This window comes from Brassica napus, chromosome A10 (genome assembly GCF_020379485.1).
Source record: "Brassica napus cultivar Da-Ae chromosome A10, Da-Ae, whole genome shotgun sequence".
NCBI lineage: Eukaryota > Viridiplantae > Streptophyta > Magnoliopsida > Brassicales > Brassicaceae > Brassica > Brassica napus.
In genome coordinates this window covers 13,059,966-13,077,778 of record NC_063443.1, presented here as the reverse complement: position 1 = coordinate 13,077,778, position 17,813 = coordinate 13,059,966, and the positions used below count along the sequence as shown (strand labels likewise).

At 35.5% G+C, this 17,813-nt stretch overlaps 2 protein-coding genes and 1 pseudogene across 3 annotated transcripts; 1 reads left to right on the top strand and 2 right to left on the bottom strand.

Annotated features, from left to right (window-relative positions):
- Nucleotides 1–230: 230 nt before the first annotated feature.
- LOC106371651 lies at nucleotides 231–2,752 on the bottom strand. The gene is made up of 5 exons (XM_013811736.3): nucleotides 2,509–2,752; nucleotides 2,153–2,419; nucleotides 1,289–1,500; nucleotides 951–1,218; nucleotides 231–692 (listed from the first exon to the last, which is right to left on the bottom strand). The coding sequence occupies exons 2-5, from the start codon at nucleotides 2,402–2,404 to the stop codon at nucleotides 402–404; spliced, it is 1,023 nt and encodes a 340-aa protein (XP_013667190.2). The 5' UTR covers nucleotides 2,405–2,419; nucleotides 2,509–2,752; the 3' UTR covers nucleotides 231–401.
- Nucleotides 2,753–5,066: 2,314 nt separating this feature from the next.
- On the top strand, nucleotides 5,067–8,983 carry LOC106371650 (protein ADP-ribosyltransferase PARP3). Of its 2 annotated transcripts, none has more exons than XM_013811734.3 (15): nucleotides 5,067–5,221; nucleotides 5,299–5,522; nucleotides 5,610–5,811; nucleotides 5,890–6,000; nucleotides 6,092–6,219; nucleotides 6,305–6,479; nucleotides 6,554–6,925; nucleotides 7,011–7,138; nucleotides 7,207–7,283; nucleotides 7,375–7,535; nucleotides 7,623–7,832; nucleotides 7,923–8,025; nucleotides 8,112–8,194; nucleotides 8,282–8,608; nucleotides 8,698–8,983. In XM_013811734.3, the coding sequence occupies exons 1-15, from the start codon at nucleotides 5,168–5,170 to the stop codon at nucleotides 8,770–8,772; spliced, it is 2,430 nt and encodes an 809-aa protein (XP_013667188.2). In that variant the 5' UTR covers nucleotides 5,067–5,167; the 3' UTR covers nucleotides 8,773–8,983. The 2 variants fall into 2 exon arrangements, with proteins under 2 accessions (XP_013667188.2, XP_048599016.1); XM_048743059.1 differs by having other exon boundaries at nucleotides 5,082–5,221; nucleotides 5,302–5,522.
- Nucleotides 8,984–9,698: 715 nt separating this feature from the next.
- LOC106371649 lies at nucleotides 9,699–14,032 on the bottom strand (annotated as a pseudogene).
- Nucleotides 14,033–17,813: the final 3,781 nt, after the last annotated feature.

The following is a 17,813-nucleotide window of genomic DNA, read 5'->3' as shown; positions in this document are numbered from 1 at the left end:
GTCGGACCCTAGATCTTATATAGTTTCTGATATATTTTTATCGAACTAGAAAATTGAGGTTTTGTTAGTTCGATTTAGTTTACTTTATTTTTGTAGAACATATCTAGTTTTTTTAGTTCGATTTAGTTTTAGCTTCACATATATTATGCTTCGTAAAATCCTGTTAGTTACACGTTCTTCAACCAAAGGTCCATAACGTAACCTTGTGTCCTTGTCCGGTTGAAACAAACTTATATAACCCTAAGTTTATAACTTTATACGACGTTTAAGTGGTTCTCCTTTGTCAAAAACTTACAACAATAATATATTTTCTTACTCATCAAATGAATGCTTTTACTAAAAGTTTAAATGCGACCTTCAACATTTTTTTAGTGTAAGTAGCATGCGTTGATAGATGATCATCACTCGACAAGAAGCGCCTTAATAATGTCTTCACATTTCTGCTCCTCCTCGCTTAGAAGATGACCATAGCCTTGGACTTCGTGGTACTTAATCCATGGAAGCTTCTTTGATATGTATTCATTAATTTCGCGTGGAACAAATCTGTCTTCGGTACCTTGCCACATGTGGACTGATCCTCCACCTTCAGTAAACGGGTTTTCCAATTCAGTCGGGTCGAACTCCCATGTCGCGAATCCAGCGATCATGTCTCGGTGAAGACATTCATGGTCTCCCTGTTGCCGGACTTTTTCCTGGGGTCCACATAAATCATTAAAATAATATACAGAGTCAAACTGTAATACCTTTGAAAATGAAAACACTGCAAAGGAAACCGATGGACCATGTGTTTACTTTGATCCATGTGTTTCAAGAGGGATCAAGGCTCTACTATCAACGTCTTCTATGTGTTCAGTTTATAGTTTAATCCATATTAGTTGAAACAGGTCGCATGCAACCCTTTTTCAATAAGATTTTCATTTTCATTTGGAAAACATTTTTTAAGTTTTTACCGTTTGGGGATTCGGATTCTCCAACATCTTCTTTATGATGACCAAATCTGTATCGCTCAGTAACGCACTGTTCCCAGAGATTATACTAGAAGACGGAAACCATTTTTGAGTCAACCACCAATACAAGAGCCAAGGAACATAATGAGCCACTCTAAACGTCCACCGGACATCTTCGGGCAATAGCTTGAACGCTTTACACAAGATGTCCTGAGGCACTTTAGTCCACCAATAGCTGACAAATGGAACCACTAAGACTGCTCCAGCTAATCTATGCATCACCAATTAGGAAATTAAAATAGAAAGCGTAAGTACGTAACACGATGATTTCAAACTTTTACCTGTGGGGAATATATTTGAGGCAGCTATAAACCGAGTAAGCACCGACTGATAACCCTATAACATAGAACTTTGGTCCGATGTTGAGTTTATCAGCGAGTTCTTGAATGTCATATGCTTCGCTTTTGACCGTTCGTGAAGGGTGTGGATCACTTTCTCCATACCCTGCTCTATCGAAAAACAGAAAACATATCCCTAGTTCCTCAACAAGATCCTGCGACCAAAACAAAACTAAACTAAACAGAAAAACTAATAGCTCAATAAGATCATTGCAATTGAGGTAGGGATTTTTCAAAAATAAACTTGAATTCAAGTTTACATATAAAATGTGAATAATTGTTTATCTTTTCTGATTCTCACAAAACATTTTTGTCGAATAAAGGCAAACCCAGTTTTAGCTTTTATTTGAGTTTGGTATGCCTTTACATGTAAATGATTTTTTTTCCAAACAAAGTTCACACTGTAAGAGAGTAAACACTTGTTTAGCTTTTATCACACTTGTTTCTCTACTTATTTAATTCCCTTTCCTTTTTGGAACCATTGTAATGATATCCTGTTAAAAGGAGGAAGAACAAAAAGGGAATAAATAATATTATTATTAAAAAAAAAAAAAGTTCACACTGTGAGTAAACATTTTCTCACAACACACATAAAACAAAGACAAACAGAGAATTATCTTTTATCTTTACGTTTACACCTATAATGTTTTTCTCCATAAATCATATTAGAAAGGAATAAAACATTGCCAAGTTTTATAAAAAGTATTTCGTATAGCTTAATAAGCGACATGAGATTTTACCCTTAACAAAAGGATTTTGCATAAACGAGGAACCAGCTAAATAAATAAAAACCAGAGCGTACCATACCTTAGAGATGGGAAGTTCCATGTCTTTGGAGTTGTTAAATCCATGAACAACGATGATCTTGTGATTAGCACTGGCTCTATCAACGCCAGATTCTCTATAAGCAAGATATCTTCCATCACTGAGCTTGATTCTCGGAGAAGTAATCGGAGGACCGTGAGGAACGCCGCAGACTCGCGGCGGTGGAGGCTTCAATGATCGGTAAATGTAGCTTGCAAGGCAGACAACGATTGCAACGATCACTGGAAGCATCATTATTGTTATATAAACCTGAAACAAAATGAGGCTTGAGTTAAAAATGCATAATCTTGAACTTGATTGAACTTAATGAACTAGAAATATTAGAGAAAGAGAGAAACCTTGAGGGATGATGCCTTTAGGATTAGGTTAAACTATAGATCTCATATAAGGGAATAGTTACAGAGTACTATCGATTCCTCTCTTTTTTTTCTGAAATTACGAGTTTATCACGAAAAGAGTAACATAAAGAGATGAGTGATGAGAATGAAAAGAGACACAATCACCGTCAGATTGGAACCCACTTGTTGTCGCAGCAGACAGCAGGAGGCATGGTAGTCTAGCCACGCATTATTGTGACGTTGACATGCGTGTTAATTGCTGTCCAATCTCTTATAACTTTCATACATTTGTTCTCGTGAATCTTAGACTATCAACAATAATTTTTACTTTCAACACCTTCCATTTCATCTTCTCTATTTTTCGCATCCTTTTCTCTCTTTTCTATCAACTAATTCAACAATTACTTAATTTTTTTATTCTACAATAATTTGTTGAAAAAAATTTAATACATTTTCCTATAATTTTTTTCTTTCACAATTTTGCTTTCTTATATGTTTTTTTCTTTAAAACCTATTGTTTAAAATTAAATTGCAATAGTTAAGTTGATTAAAATTAAATAACAGTAATCAATAGTTGGGATTCATTTCATTAGAAAAAAATATAAAAGCAAGAGTTTAATGGAGTATAATAGAAAATTTATAGTACAAATAGATGATTTTTTTCTGTGTCCAAATCAAATGACACAAGTCTCTATTTATAAAATGATAAATTTTGATGTAAAAATAAATTTTAGAAAATTTACGTGACAATTTATCTCAAATAATTCAGATAAAAAAACAAATCAGAAATCTTTATGACCAATAATTAAATGACAAGTGGTCATTAAGGGCTCCACTTTATAGATTCAACATTGTTGAATTCTTTTAACCATGTTTAATACACTTAGGGGGGCGACTGGTTTTCCCGCTACCAACCGCAACCACCCGCAACCACCCGCAAATGCAGCTTTTGCGGTTGGTAGCGGTTGTCGGCGGTTTACAACAATCACTCAAATCGTTCTAAACCCCTTCAAATCGCTCAGAATCTCATAAATTCAGAAGCTAACTCCAGCTAGCGTTTGCGGTTGCGTGCGGCTACGGGAGGGTAAAATTTTTTTCTTTTTTTTAAAACAATATATATACAAAAGTAAAAATATTTAATAAAAAATTTAAATTGAAATTATGAAAATATTAAATTAATATTATAAAATTTTATAATAAAAACAATTTCAATAATTTTTCAAAAATTAAAATTACAACTTTCTAAATACATGTAAATATTGTTAATTTATAAAATGTAAATATATGTAAATATAAAATTTATATTTAGAAAGTTATAATTTTATGATTTTTGATATTTTTATAATTATATTAAATGTAAATATTGTTAATTTATTATTTGACTGTTACCGCATTTGGTAGTTAACCAGTCATAAATCACCCGCAAACGCACTAATTTTTAACCGCAGTACCAGTCGTACAAATTTCTTAAAACCGTTAGAAACTACAACCGTCCGCATCCACAAACTCCCGCAACCGCAACCGCAACCGCTGCGTTTGAACGAGTCAGGCTCTTAGTGTACCCCACCACTACATATATATATATAATATATACATACACATATTTATATTTAAAACTCCAATGGGTAGAACTCTCCATTAGAGGTGCTCTTAGAATTCAATTTGTTTTTCAATAGACCATTGTATTCTTTCAACTATTGAATTTTTTTATTCAATAAATCATTATAGATAGTCTTACGGAGGTGGATTACATGTTAAAAAGTAGCCAAAATTAAATAACTATACATATAAAGCTAACAAATAACTTTGAACAGTAAGATATTATTTACTGCTAAAACGTTTCCAGCTAGAAAATTTTACCATCTTGAAAAATATTTTTTATAAAAGAAAACGAATATTATATCTCAGTTAAAAACAATAAAACATTTTGAAACAAAATATGAAATTGAAAAATCATTACTACCTATTCTCTTTTCTTCTTGCTTTCTATCTTTTGTATTTGATATTTTCTAATTATTTTGTATTAGATTTAAGAACAAAATAATTTTGAGAATAATCTGTGACACTGTTGTGAACAAGGCCCAGTCCAGAGAGAGGCCCAAACTAAAATCCATTGCCAAGAACATTGACTTCTTTACATAAAAGATTTTGGTTTGGTTCAAGAAAGACTTCGGTTTTCCTTTCGAGTTAATTTTCCGGTACGATTCGGACTGAAACAACGTTTCTCGATCAGAAAGACACAAATTATAACCAGCGCATTAAGAATTTTGAGAAGGAATTAAAACTCAATTGAACCCCAAACCGAAATAACCGAAGCGGCTACAGAACGACCACAGAAACAGTGACACGGTACACATTAAAGATCGAAGATAGCAACATGCAGAGATTTAAAGAGATAAAAACAAAGAAACAACTCGAGACCAAAACCACCTGTCCAGAGAAAGACACCCATTACGACACGTGTCGAACCCCTACATGCTCCCGAACACTTGTTTATCCTCGGAGAAGACAGAGCAGCCCTCTCACTTTCACACTGCACCGTTAAAGACAGAGGACCCTCTCGTCTTCTATATTATCTGAAAAGAAAAAGTGACCTCTGTAAACACTCGAAAACACTTTGATCTTTCTTAAAATCAGACAGTTAAAAAGATTTGGATCGATGAAGGTGCACGAGACAAGATCTCACGCTCACATGTCTGGCGACGAGCAGAAGGTTTCTACATCAAACGTTCTTGTGATTTGTATTATAACGTGTATATATTATATAATATATTTCACTGTTTTCTTCAGAAGGGAAACTTGAGGAAGCACAAAGCAGAAGGGAAACTTCCAGAAGCAGAACAGTCTCCAAAGAAGGCAAAGTCAGAAAAGGATTCCGTCAACGGCACCGGAGATGAGTATAAGGAGTTTTGCAAAGCGGTGGAGGAGAATCTGTCCGTTGATCAGATTAAAGAAGTTCTTGAAACCAACGGTCAGGATTGTTCTGCTCCGGAAGAGACCTTGCTAGCGCAATGGTCAGTCTCATAACTCGTTTGTAACAACTTCTTTTCTTGTAATTGTTTTAATGTTTTGAAAGTTTATTTTTTTTCTTTCTTGAGCAGCCAAGATTTGCTGTTCTATGGGGCTTTAGATAAATGTCCTTTATGCGGAGGTAATCTCATATGCGACAATGAGAAGAAGAGATTCGTATGTGGAGGTGAGATTAGTGAGTGGTGTAGTTGCGTGTTCAGCACGAAAAGTCCCCCTAGGAAAGAGGAGCCAATTAAACTTCCTGATTCGGTCATGAACTCTGCTATTTCTGATGTAAGCTCAATCCATAAAGCCCTCTCCGCATAAAACTTTTTTTTTCCGGTTGTCTTATCTGTTGTTGTTTTGATGTAGTTACTCAAGAAACACCAGGACCCGAAGACTAGACCTAAAAGGGAGTTAAGTTCTGATAAACCATTCACGGGGATGATGATCTCCCTCATGGGACGTCTCACGAGAACACATGTAACGTAGCTCGACTCTGTTGGGCTCTTTATTGCGCTGCTGCTTCCGTGTTTTACACGCTTAAACATTTGTTTTCTCTCTGTTGTTGTAGCAATATTGGAAGAATAAGATAGAGAAACACGGTGGGAAAGTCTCAAACTCTGTTAAAGGGGTGACATGTCTGGTGGTTTCACCGGCTGAAAGAGAACGAGGTGGTTCTTCAAAACTGGTGGAAGCAATGTAAGGGAAAAGAGTTTTCGTCATAGAAGCGATTTGGTTCTGCTTTTAAAATCATTAAACTTGGTGTTGTTACTTGTGACTCAAGGGAGCAAGGTCTACCGGTTGTGAGTGAAGCTTGGCTGATCGATAGCATTGAAAAACAAGAAGCTCAGCCACTAGAAGCTTATGACGTGGTCAGTGATCTCTCAGTGGAAGGGAAAGGAATCCCATGGGACAAGCAAGATCCAAGCGAGGAAGCAATTGAATCCTTATCAGCTGAGGTTTTCAGTAGCCCACCTAATTGATTCTAGCTTCAAATACGACAGAGTATCTGATTAGTGTTTGATGTTTTCAGCTAAAAATGTTTGGGAAGAGAGGAGTCTACAAGGACACAAAGCTCGAGGAGAGTGGTGGAAAGATCTTTGAAAAGGACGGGCTCTTATATAACTGTGCGTTCTCACTATGCGACTTAGGGAAAGGGCGTAATGAGTATTGTATCATGCAGCTAGTGACGGTGCCTGAAAGCAACTTGAACATGTACTTCAAGAGAGGAAAAGTAGGAGACGACCCTAATGCGGAAGAGCGGCTTGAGGAGTGGGAGGATGAAGAAGAGGCCATCAAAGAGTTTGCAAGGTTATTTGAGGAGATAACAGGGAATGAGTTCGAGCCATGGGAACGTGAGAAGAAAATTCAGAAGAAACCTCATAAGTTTTTTCCCATTGATATGGTAAAGGCCCTTGTACCTTGCACCTCAAGGTTTACCTCTTTGGTATTGTATTGTGTAAAAATGTCTAGTGTTTTGGTTTCTACAGGATGATGGAATCGATGTGAGAAGTGGAGCACTTGGACTAAGGCAACTCGGCGTTGCTTCAGCTCATTGCAAGCTTGAATCGTTTGTTGCAAACTTTCTTAAAGTTCTCTGTGGTCAAGAGATCTACAAGTAAGTTTCTTAGCACAAACTTTCCACTCTACTTGTGAATGTTCTGATCTTTGGATCTTTTGTTTCAGATATGCATTGATGGAGCTTGGTTTAGATCCGCCTGATCTTCCTATGGGAATGCTAACTGATATCCACTTGAAACGATGTAGGTCTTTGTGGACTAACTAAAATCTTTTTATACAGTTCTTGCTGTCATATTTTGATTAATGTGTCTTGTCTCTATATTTGCTTTTAAGGCGAGGAGGTGTTACTTGAGTTTGTTGAGAAGCTGAAGACAACAAAGGAGACTGGTCAGAAAGCTGAAGCAATATGGGCAGATTTTAGCTCACGGTGGTTCTCTTTGATGCACAGCACAAGGCCGATGCGCTTGCATGACTTCAATGAACTCGCAGATCATGTAAGTAAAACTAATATTCTGTCTTTATTACTTATGTTATACGTCAGTAAAATGAAATTTTATAGTACTGTATCTATGTGGTTGCAGGCTGCGTCTGCTTTTGAGACAGTGAGGGATATAAACACAGCCTCACATTTGGTAGGGGACATGCGAGGAGACACACTTGACGACCCACTGTCTGATCGGTACAACAAACTTGGCTGCAAAATCTCTGTGGTTGACAAAGAGTCGGAAGATTATAAAATGATTGTGAAGTACCTCGAGACTACTTATGAGCCGGTGAAAGTCTCTGACGTTGTAAGTTCCTGTTTCTTATGCATGGACTTGAAAAATAAATGAATGTTGTAGATAATTTAGCTACAATGATGTTTTGTGGTGTTGTTTCAGGCGTATACTGCGACAGTGGTGAATGTATTCGCAGTTGAATCAAAAGCAATTCCTTCTTTAGATGAGATCAAGAAGCTACCAAACAAGGTTCTTTTATGGTGTGGTAAGGAATCAAAATCTGTGAATACTGTTTGTTCCTTTTTGTGAAACTAGTCAAACTCAATATTTTTGATGTTTTACTTCACTCAGGGTCTAGGAGCTCAAATCTATTGCGACACATCTACAAAGGGTTCTTACCTGCCGTTTGCTCTCTTCCAGTCCCTGGTTACATGGTAATAAATGTTGTTCCTGTCTGGCCTTTTTCTCCATATGCTTTGATCTGAACACAGATTATTGTGTGGTGGTATTCTTTTTATTAGTTTGGGAGGGCGATAGTATGCTCAGATGCAGCTGCAGAAGCAGCAAGGTACGGTTTCACAGCTGTGGATAGACCAGAAGGGTTTCTTGTGTTGGCAGTGGCATCACTTGGTGAAGACGTTAAGGAGTTCACAAGCCCACCAGAGGACACAAAGACATTGGAAGAAAAGAAGGTTGGAGTGAAAGGGTTAGGAAGGAAGAAGACTGAAGAATCAGAGCATTTCATGTGGAGAGATGACATCAAAGTTCCTTGTGGAAAACTAGTCCCATCGGAACATAAGGACAGTCCTCTTGAGTACAACGAGTACGCAGTATATGATCCAAAACAGGTAAACAAGGCAAACCAAATCTGTTTTATGTTTTACTACACTTAACTATGTTGCGACTTATTAGCGTATTGTTTTTTTTTGCTTGTCAGACGAGTATAAGATTCTTGGTGGAAGTGAAGTACGAGGAGAAGGGAACCGAGATAGTTGATGTGGAACCAGAGTAGATTCAGATATGGGCCGAGACGGTTTTTGGTGGCGAGAAGAATCCATGGGCGACGGTTTTTGGTGTTTCATGTGTTTGTATATTAGGTTTATCAATGGCGAATGTATTAGAAGTAGTTTTCTTTCTTGGGTTGTAAGGAAAATGTTGACCTATATGCAACTGCTATGCTGTGTGAAGCTTTTTGCCATGTATATAACATTTACACAGTTACTGTATGTTCCTGGCTCATGACTTCACAACTTTGATATGGGATGGGCTCAAGTTAAAGGCTGTTTTTGTCATCTCGACTAAAAGCTGTGTATAATCCAGAAAACACGTAAGAATTCCCAAATATTGAATGTAGACGCTGGCATGTTATTTGACGTTCTTTGGCTCATTAGTATATAGGGTCTACATCGATTAGTATGTTCGTTTTGCTTGACACACAAGCATAAGGTCTATCTTGGTTACTAGACACCGAGCGGTTTGGGACTTTGGGTGGTGTGAAGCCACCGAAGACGGCTCTTGGTGTGTTCGTGTTTTCTGTATTAGGTTTACTGCAGTGGCTAATGCAAAAGTGATTTATTTTCTTGGGTTGGAAGGAAACTATTAAATAACTGTTCTGCTGCGTGAAACTTTTTGCTACTATATATTCACACCGTTGTTAACTAATTTATACTGTTAAAAATGGTCTAAGCTGTGTTTTTTTTAGTTTACTGAGATTGCAAACAGGTTGTTAACTTGCGCATTACGTGTAGTTAACAATATCTAGCCAGAAGCGTATTGATTTGTTTCTGGATGTTTCCGTCTTTCAACCTTCATTTTTTGTTGACAGAACATACATTTCTATTCTGATCAAAAAAAAAAAAAAAAAAAAAAAAAAAAAGAACATACATTTCTGTTTTTTTGCATTTTAGTTGTTACCATAGATTTGTGAGCAGAGCAACGTTTAAAAAAAGAGCTTGTCGATTCTTGGATTGTTTAGTGTTTACCGTACAACAACAAAAGACGTACATATCCATCTCTGTGATCATATCACAACTGATCCCAAAATCAAGTTATCAAGACAGCTTTCCAAGTTTAAGGTAATTTAGCTGTCTCTGTAGATCCATAAGCAGGCATCAGCGGAAGAAGTATCTATGTCGTTGAGACCCAACTCCTCGTTTTGCTCCCACGACCTCTCGAACTCTTCATCTGTAGTTCAAACATTAACAACACATGTTATTCAAAGCACATGTGAGTAGTATCTTTAGAGTCAATTTCATAATGCTATTTACAGAATTCAACAAAACTTCAAATCCATCTTTCCAAGACATAAGTAACTCATTTCTAACTCTGATCTATAATGACTGAAATTTAAACCAATTTAGGCAAAACGAGGAACTTACATGTAAGCTGATGATCATCTTTGATATCATCTGTTACTGGTGAAATAAAAGAATTTGCTAATTCATCATCAAGAATCAAAGTCCATGGCTGCTCTAAGCTTAGGAGCTGCAAGAAAATAAAAACGAAAATCATTATTTAAAACCATGTGACTTAATCCTTTGGTTTTTTTCCTGCTCATCAAGAACAACAAAGATGGTTACCTTGGTTAGCCTGGATCCAAATTCTTTCCACTTGTTCTTCTTACTTTCATCTAGACTGTCACCAAATGTGAACCCGTGAACTCTCGCTAGACCTGTTACCACACTTGGGATCAGTACTTAAGAGCTATATAATTCAATCATTGGCAATAACGAATCTCGAAATGCTTCCATTATCGAAACAATGAAAGCTTTGCAAGGCAGAATAATAGGATACTTGGACTTGACTTATGCTATGGTTTAGTATTATATGTTCCACAATACTTGGACCACTTAAAAAATGATTAAGGCGTGGACAAAAGATAATGTTGAAAGATGAATACTCACTTTCTCTGATCTGTGTGACCAATCCTTCCACTGTTGTTACCATTCCACCAAGTGTACCACCAGCTAGCTCCAGATCAAGCTCTGGGATTTTCACTCCTGCTGTGTCCGACTAATACACGCGATAAACAAAATGAACCATTAATAATATACTATACTACGAAGGTATTGCTCCAAAAATACAACATATAACAATCCATTTCATAGCCCTACGTAGTGGTCCATAAGGTTGTCTACTCCAATATATACCAAAGGCTGAGAATGAAAATAAACTGAAGTAAAAAAACTAACCTTGATAACATCTCGGCTAAGGTCAGCGACGTTCTTCACAGAGAGAGTAATTTTCTTTCCCTTTTCAGGAATAGCACCACCAGGCTTCAACTGCTCACGATTATTACCCCACAAAAAAAAGTTAATAACCTTAGACATATGTCTGCAACATATCTCTAGCAAGATCAAACCCAAAGGTAAACCAACCTCAGAATTGCGATAGCCACAATCCTCACATGTGGATGCCATGACAATAACCTCCTGAAAGTAGGGGATTTCTATTTTCTGTCAAGTGCTAAACAACAAGTATAATAGGATAGGAAACTTGTTTCTGAAAAGGATACTAGTCACGAACATCCGTGTCTCACACAGCTTCGTACATGCTCCGCAGGTTGAAGGGAAAGTCATCACCTGTTAGTTAGAACAATTGTAACGTCTTTTCTCGAGTGATCATAACCTTTAACATTCCAAAAGTTATAGAATTCAGAAGTTCACCTCTTCAGGCGCAGAGTATCGGAACAAGTTATCGGAAATATCAGTGTTATTACTCTGAGCAATAGCTCGATGACCACCTGTTGCTCCGATAGCACCGTGAGGTGTAGAAGTTGTTGTTGCAGCAGAAGGCGCGCCAAGGCCTCCTTCTGATTGTGATGGGTCAGCAAGGTATCCAAGTGTTGCTTGTTGCTCTGGGGTTCGGTCGTAGAATTTGATGGTTAAAGAGGGATCTGATGATGGAGCATGTCTGCCATGTTGCAAGAACTCGTCATAAGCAAATAAAAAGAAACATAACTTCTTCTATCTTTGGTCCTTACGGGTTTTCGATGAAACTGTTTCCAGCAGGATCATCCAAAATGAAGGTGAAGGGTGTCTCCGCTTTAGCACAAGCTCTCAGTTTGGACAAGAATTGGTCTATGGCTTCAGCAGTTTTGGGATCAACTTTCTGTGTGCAGCAAAAGATTTAGTTAAAGATTCTTTCCTGTTAATATAAAATAAATGTGAACTTTTTACCTTGCGTTCTTCTTGAAGGGCACTTAGTTCATCGGCAGCCCGTGCTAATATCCCTTCCACCTGTATATTAAAAACAAAAACAAGAATTCGAAATTTGGAAACTTAAACCAGAAACAAAAATTTTAGTTTGTACTAAAGAAATAAATACCCCAAAAATGAAAAAAAATGAACTGTTCATAAATTGTGAATCATAACAAGATGAATAAAAGATATCAAGGACTTACAGTAGACAAGCTTCCGCGTTGGGCCTCTGGTGGAATCTCAAAATCCAGTTCAGGAATCTGAATGCATATATTCGCAAACTACTATCATTTTTCAGCTTCAAATTACTACTATTTTTCATAATATGAGAAGCAGGCTAATTCACCGTTTTCAGAAAGATTAGGGGAAGCAAATTCGTATAAATATGCAGGAAGCGGCACAAGTTTGCAAAATAAGAGTGTACTTTTGATTCCATAGAAAGACTCACCCTAATAGTGGCTGATTCAGATTTCACAACTTGCCTGTCAAATATCTGCATTCACATAGAAACAAGAAGGTACAAATTAGCTTAAGGAGCGAGAGAGACAACAAAAGCATGATATTCATGTTCCTAGCATGGATTTGAATCAATGTATAAACCTTCACATCGCCAGCTGGAACATCTAGATGGTAACAGCATCCTTGGGGTTGAATCTTGCCCGCAAACTGAACTTCATTGTTCCTACAAAATGGATAAGAGATTAAAAAATATGAAAGGCTTTTACCTTTTCAACTGAGAAAAAAAAACAGAAAAATATTTAGTGATTGCACCTTTCTCCGCAATGAGGACATTCAAACGCAGATATTAAGACCTGTAAGCTATAGTAGTTTAGCAGTGCGATTTGAAAATTTATAAATAGAACGTACAAGTTTCTTTAAATCGAATAATTGATACTTTGTAAATCTCTGAGTCTGGAAATGAACGAAAATTAGTGAGATCTACAAAAAGAGTACGACATACCTTTCTGAAGTGAGGAATCAGGGTCAATAGAAATCTACTTGTTCCCTGGTAAAAATAAATAAGAAGCTATTTTATGCACAGAAGAAAAGCTCACCATAAATAGATTTTTTTTCAACTAATTGCCACTGACTGAACCAAAAATATCAATATACTCTCCGCAGGTTTCTCAGTGCATCATACAAAATATTGCCAATAGGTTGTATTTCATCCCAGCTACATTCCAATAACAAACCCGAGAACCATTGGATTGGAGAAATAAGTAATGATATCTATGTGCTAAGTACAGTTAATAAACTATTGGAAACAAGGTGAAAAGACTGAACAGAAACTAGCATGTCTTGTTCCTAGACATTACATTAGTTAACAAAGGTTTCATCAAAGTATATATAACTCATCTTTTCCTGTGACAAGGGCACAAGGACTACATAACCAAGATCATGAATCTCAAAGAAAACTAAGTAAGTATGCGTGTGCAAGAGAGATAGAGAGAGAGATGTACATTTTCATGGCAGCGCATGCACATGCTCTCAACAACATAGAGAGGAGCACCAAAGGAGTGATCCGCGGAAACAGCTTCAACCACCGATCTAACATCAATTTGCTCATCTTCTCCGTTGTCCATCATCTCTCAAGTTTCTTCAAACAATCCCAATAAGGAAAACAAAAGATTAGCTAAAAGCAATGATACTACTCTGTCTCCATCAAAAAGCTAATTAGGTAAAATGATTATGAGAGGGTTCCAAAACCAATCCATAAGCTAAGAATCTATAAAGGGTCTCTACAGAATCCATATTTTGAAGAAGACGAAGATGGGGCCGTTGCAAAGTTTCGTTTTTTGTGTGGAAAATTGCAGGGAAAGGAAGAAACTTTATTACAAGTATTGGAAAGGTTTGAGATATACATAACCATGTAATGCAAAGCAGAGGATATAGGACAGAAGAGCGAGTAGAGATACGGAACAGAGAGAGAGCTTTGTACCTCGACCAGGTTCGGGAAAGAGCAGAAACAGAGAGAGAGCTCAAGCCGCCGGGAGAGTAACGACGATTTAGGGTTCGTTAAATTTACTCGCCACGACGCCGTTTCTAGTATTTCCAATCATTAAAACGACGTGGTATTAGAATACATTTGGGCCACAGCAGACCGGCCCATTAACACAACCAACCCCAAGTTAAGCGATGACAGGTTCTTGGAGACTTCAATGTATAGAACTAATTCGGAGAAAGAGAACCTATAAAGGAGAAATTATCATTTCTAGTTTTCTAGTCATAGTTTTTTTTTTTTTTTGCTAAAAACAAGGTAAAAAACTTAACAACAAGTCATAATTTAGTCATAGTATTACGAACTAAACAATATGCTTGTATAATTTTTTAGTATGTAAATGGAATAAGGACTACACAAGATGAACATTTAGGGGTATCTATCACTTCTAGTATTTAAGTATATAATAAGTTAAAATACATCAGAGATGAAATATCAAGTAAAGAAAAGTTCTCAATTCCGTGTCAATTCAAGTTTAAGCATCATTAAAATTGTTGTGCGACTTCTCCCGTCTGCACTTACAATCCTAACTCTTATGGTTTTTGAGTCTTTTGACCAGGAAGTGAAGCATCTAATGGATTTTTTATTTTATAGTATATAATATAAGCTATATACAATTGGTCTTTTAAGGTCAGTTTCTAATAAGTCAGCCATAGACTATATTTAAGTCATAGAATGTATCCGCGTAACGGTTGGGATGTTGGGTATGGGTTCAGAAGTTTTAAGGGTGTCCACTTAAATTCACATTCCACATGACACCCATATCGAAACTTACAATAAAGGGAGAAAATGCATTGAACTAGACATCGTTCATGTGCTGTACAGTTAGCAAGTGTCTTAATCTCTCAATAAAATGTCTCCGTAAGTCCACTACAGCCGGTTCCATATACCTATCTATTTCTTTTTCGTTTATTTGGGGGCACAAAGATATGTACCCTAATAGTTTGAGTTGATGTTAATGCTGTGATATTATATCCAAATTCAAATACGATATAATTCATATTACGTAACAAAAGGAAATTCCATCCATGTATTATTGAGAAGATGTAGACAAAATATGTCGTAGTTTATGTTTGTGTCGATAAGCAATGATTTAGTGAAAGTTTTGTCTTTTTGCTCTAAATAATTGTAAATATAACTTCAGTTTTAATTATTAACATGTTATAAACATGCCATACATTTATATATAAGTGAAAGTTTTGTCTTTGTGCTCGAATATATAAATGTATATATAACTTCAGTTTTTTTAAGTGTTATAAACATGTCTTTCATTCAAAGCGCCCCTTGCATAAGGCAGATAAAGCAAAGGATTTAGGCCACAAATTTTGATTAGTTTTTAAAGGCCACATCTTCTATGTTTTTTAGTAAAACTGACTATGTACGTTTTAATTTCTTAGCTGTCTTAAATTTCATTCTTTTAAATCATTTTCAGAAACAAATTCTTTGTTCTGGTAACCTTTTTAATTTTGTCATCGTGAGTTGAACACATTTTTTTGATTTAAATATGTTTCATATTTAAAAACACTTTTTAAGATATTTATAATTATTTACATTGAAAATGTTTTTGCTTTAGGCCACCAAAATTATTGGGACGGCATTCATTTATCCTATATATTCCAAGTAGTTTCTTTTTTTTTTGCTAAAAGATTATATATTCCAAGTAGTAGGTTTAAATTTTAAAACGATTTTGTTCTGCTACTGGTAGCTTCAGTTATGCTTCCAGTTTTATTGATTTGAAAATATTTTAGTTTTCGACCTGCTAATGTTATATACTTTCAAAGTTCTTAACACATAATATAATATACAGGTACGAACTACATAGCTGTCGTGCGGTCCGCGTATACGCGGTAGTCTTTGATTCTTCTTTGCCTGTGTAAAATTTACTCTAGAATTGTGATGTGGATTTTTAATTTGTAGCTATTTGATTTTAGTCTTAGAATACAATTCACAGTTGAGATGGTCTTTAACTTTTTAAAAGTATAGGAGCCTAAAATCATAGCAACCTTGTTTCGAGTTCACATAAGGTGTCTAACCATAGGAGCTCAAAACCACAATAATAACCTTTCTTTCAAGTTTACATGGAATGTTAATTTGTATTCCGTAGGTGTTTTATGAGAAATGGATTTTACAAAATAGTTCTCACAAAACTAAGTAGTTTGTTATCCATAAACCATAAGGTTGAATGGTTGGTTGGTATGTAATGAACTTCGGGACCAGTGGAGAGAGGATAATCCGTGTGGAACACTCTGTTAAAAAAAATGATGAGTTAAGAAGAGAAAAAATTGTGGAATTACTTATGGGCTAATTGGCTGAGTAGCTACAAAAAAAAATAAAGTCAAGGGAATGGACAAGATTTTGACGTAATGCATTCGTTCGCTTTTTGCCTTCTTTTCTGCCGGTTATGTCCTTATACATAAGAAGTTACCGGTTCCAACTCATGGAAAAAACAACGTGGTGATTTTGTGTCCCTTAATAACAATGACACACTTTATAAAGCGCGTGGGTAAACCATATTCAAAAGTAAAGGAAGGAAAACATGGAGAGAGACGAGTTGATGAAAAGCTTAAGTGTGAAAAAAACAACGGTGTTTAACGAAGAATGCAAGAATGTAGTTCCATACTATATATTTTAGATAGAATTCAAATATATGGGAGACGTTTCCATTCGACATGACTAACGTAGAATAGAACCCTGTTTGTAATTTAGTAATATAATCACGAACAAAGACAGTGGAGTGGGCGGTTGGGGAGAGGCAATGATGGATTTACTGCAATAAATTTACAATTGTGGTTTACAACTCTTCTGTTTTTAAGAGTAGGAGAAAGCCACAAGAATGTAGTTCCATACTATATATTTTAGATAGAATAATATAAGTACAAATATATGGGAGACGTTTCCATGTATATCTTACATACATATGACGAATGTTCTGTTCCATATCACCTAAGTAGTATAGGATTATAAATCCACTTATAATCCCTAAATACTAAACATATCCCAACCACAATTCCTAGATACTAAACATTATCTCAATCTCACCCAACCCCTAAATACTAAACCCTAAAATTTAATCAGTAAACCCTAAAAACAAATATAAACAATAAACTCAAATATAAACCCAAAATCCAGATAGAATGGAACAAAATAAATAACATAGTACATATTGGTGAAATTATGAAATGTCTATGATTGCATAAAAAAGTTAACGTCGACAATAACCATACTTCCCCACCTTCTAAATACTAAACCCTAAACTCTAATCACTAAACCTTACCCAAATATAAACCCTAAACCTAAATATAAATCATAAACCCAAATAACATGGAATAAAATAAATAACATAGTACCTATTGGTGAGATTATGAAATATATATGATTGCAAGGAAGAAGTTCATGCCGACCCAAAACCATACTCCCTCACTTTCTAAATACTAAACTCTAAACTTAAATCACTAAACCCTAATCCAAATATAAACCATAAACCTAAATATAAATCATAAACCTAAATATAAATCATAATAAATATAAACCTAAATATAAACCTAAATATAAATCATAATAAATATAAACCTAAATATAAATCATAATAAATATAAACCTAAATATAAACCATAAACCTAAATATAAATCATAATAAATATAAACCATTCGACTCAACATCACATTGTATTATGTTTTATCTGATGTCATAATAAATTTTATTCCATTTATGTTTAATATACTATTTCTCTTTACAAAATCATATACACATCAATATAAAATATGGAAAGGTCAATACATTCAATATTGTTTGTCATTCACAACAATAAAAAATAAGTATATCTGACGACATCAGTGAAGATAGTACATGCAACC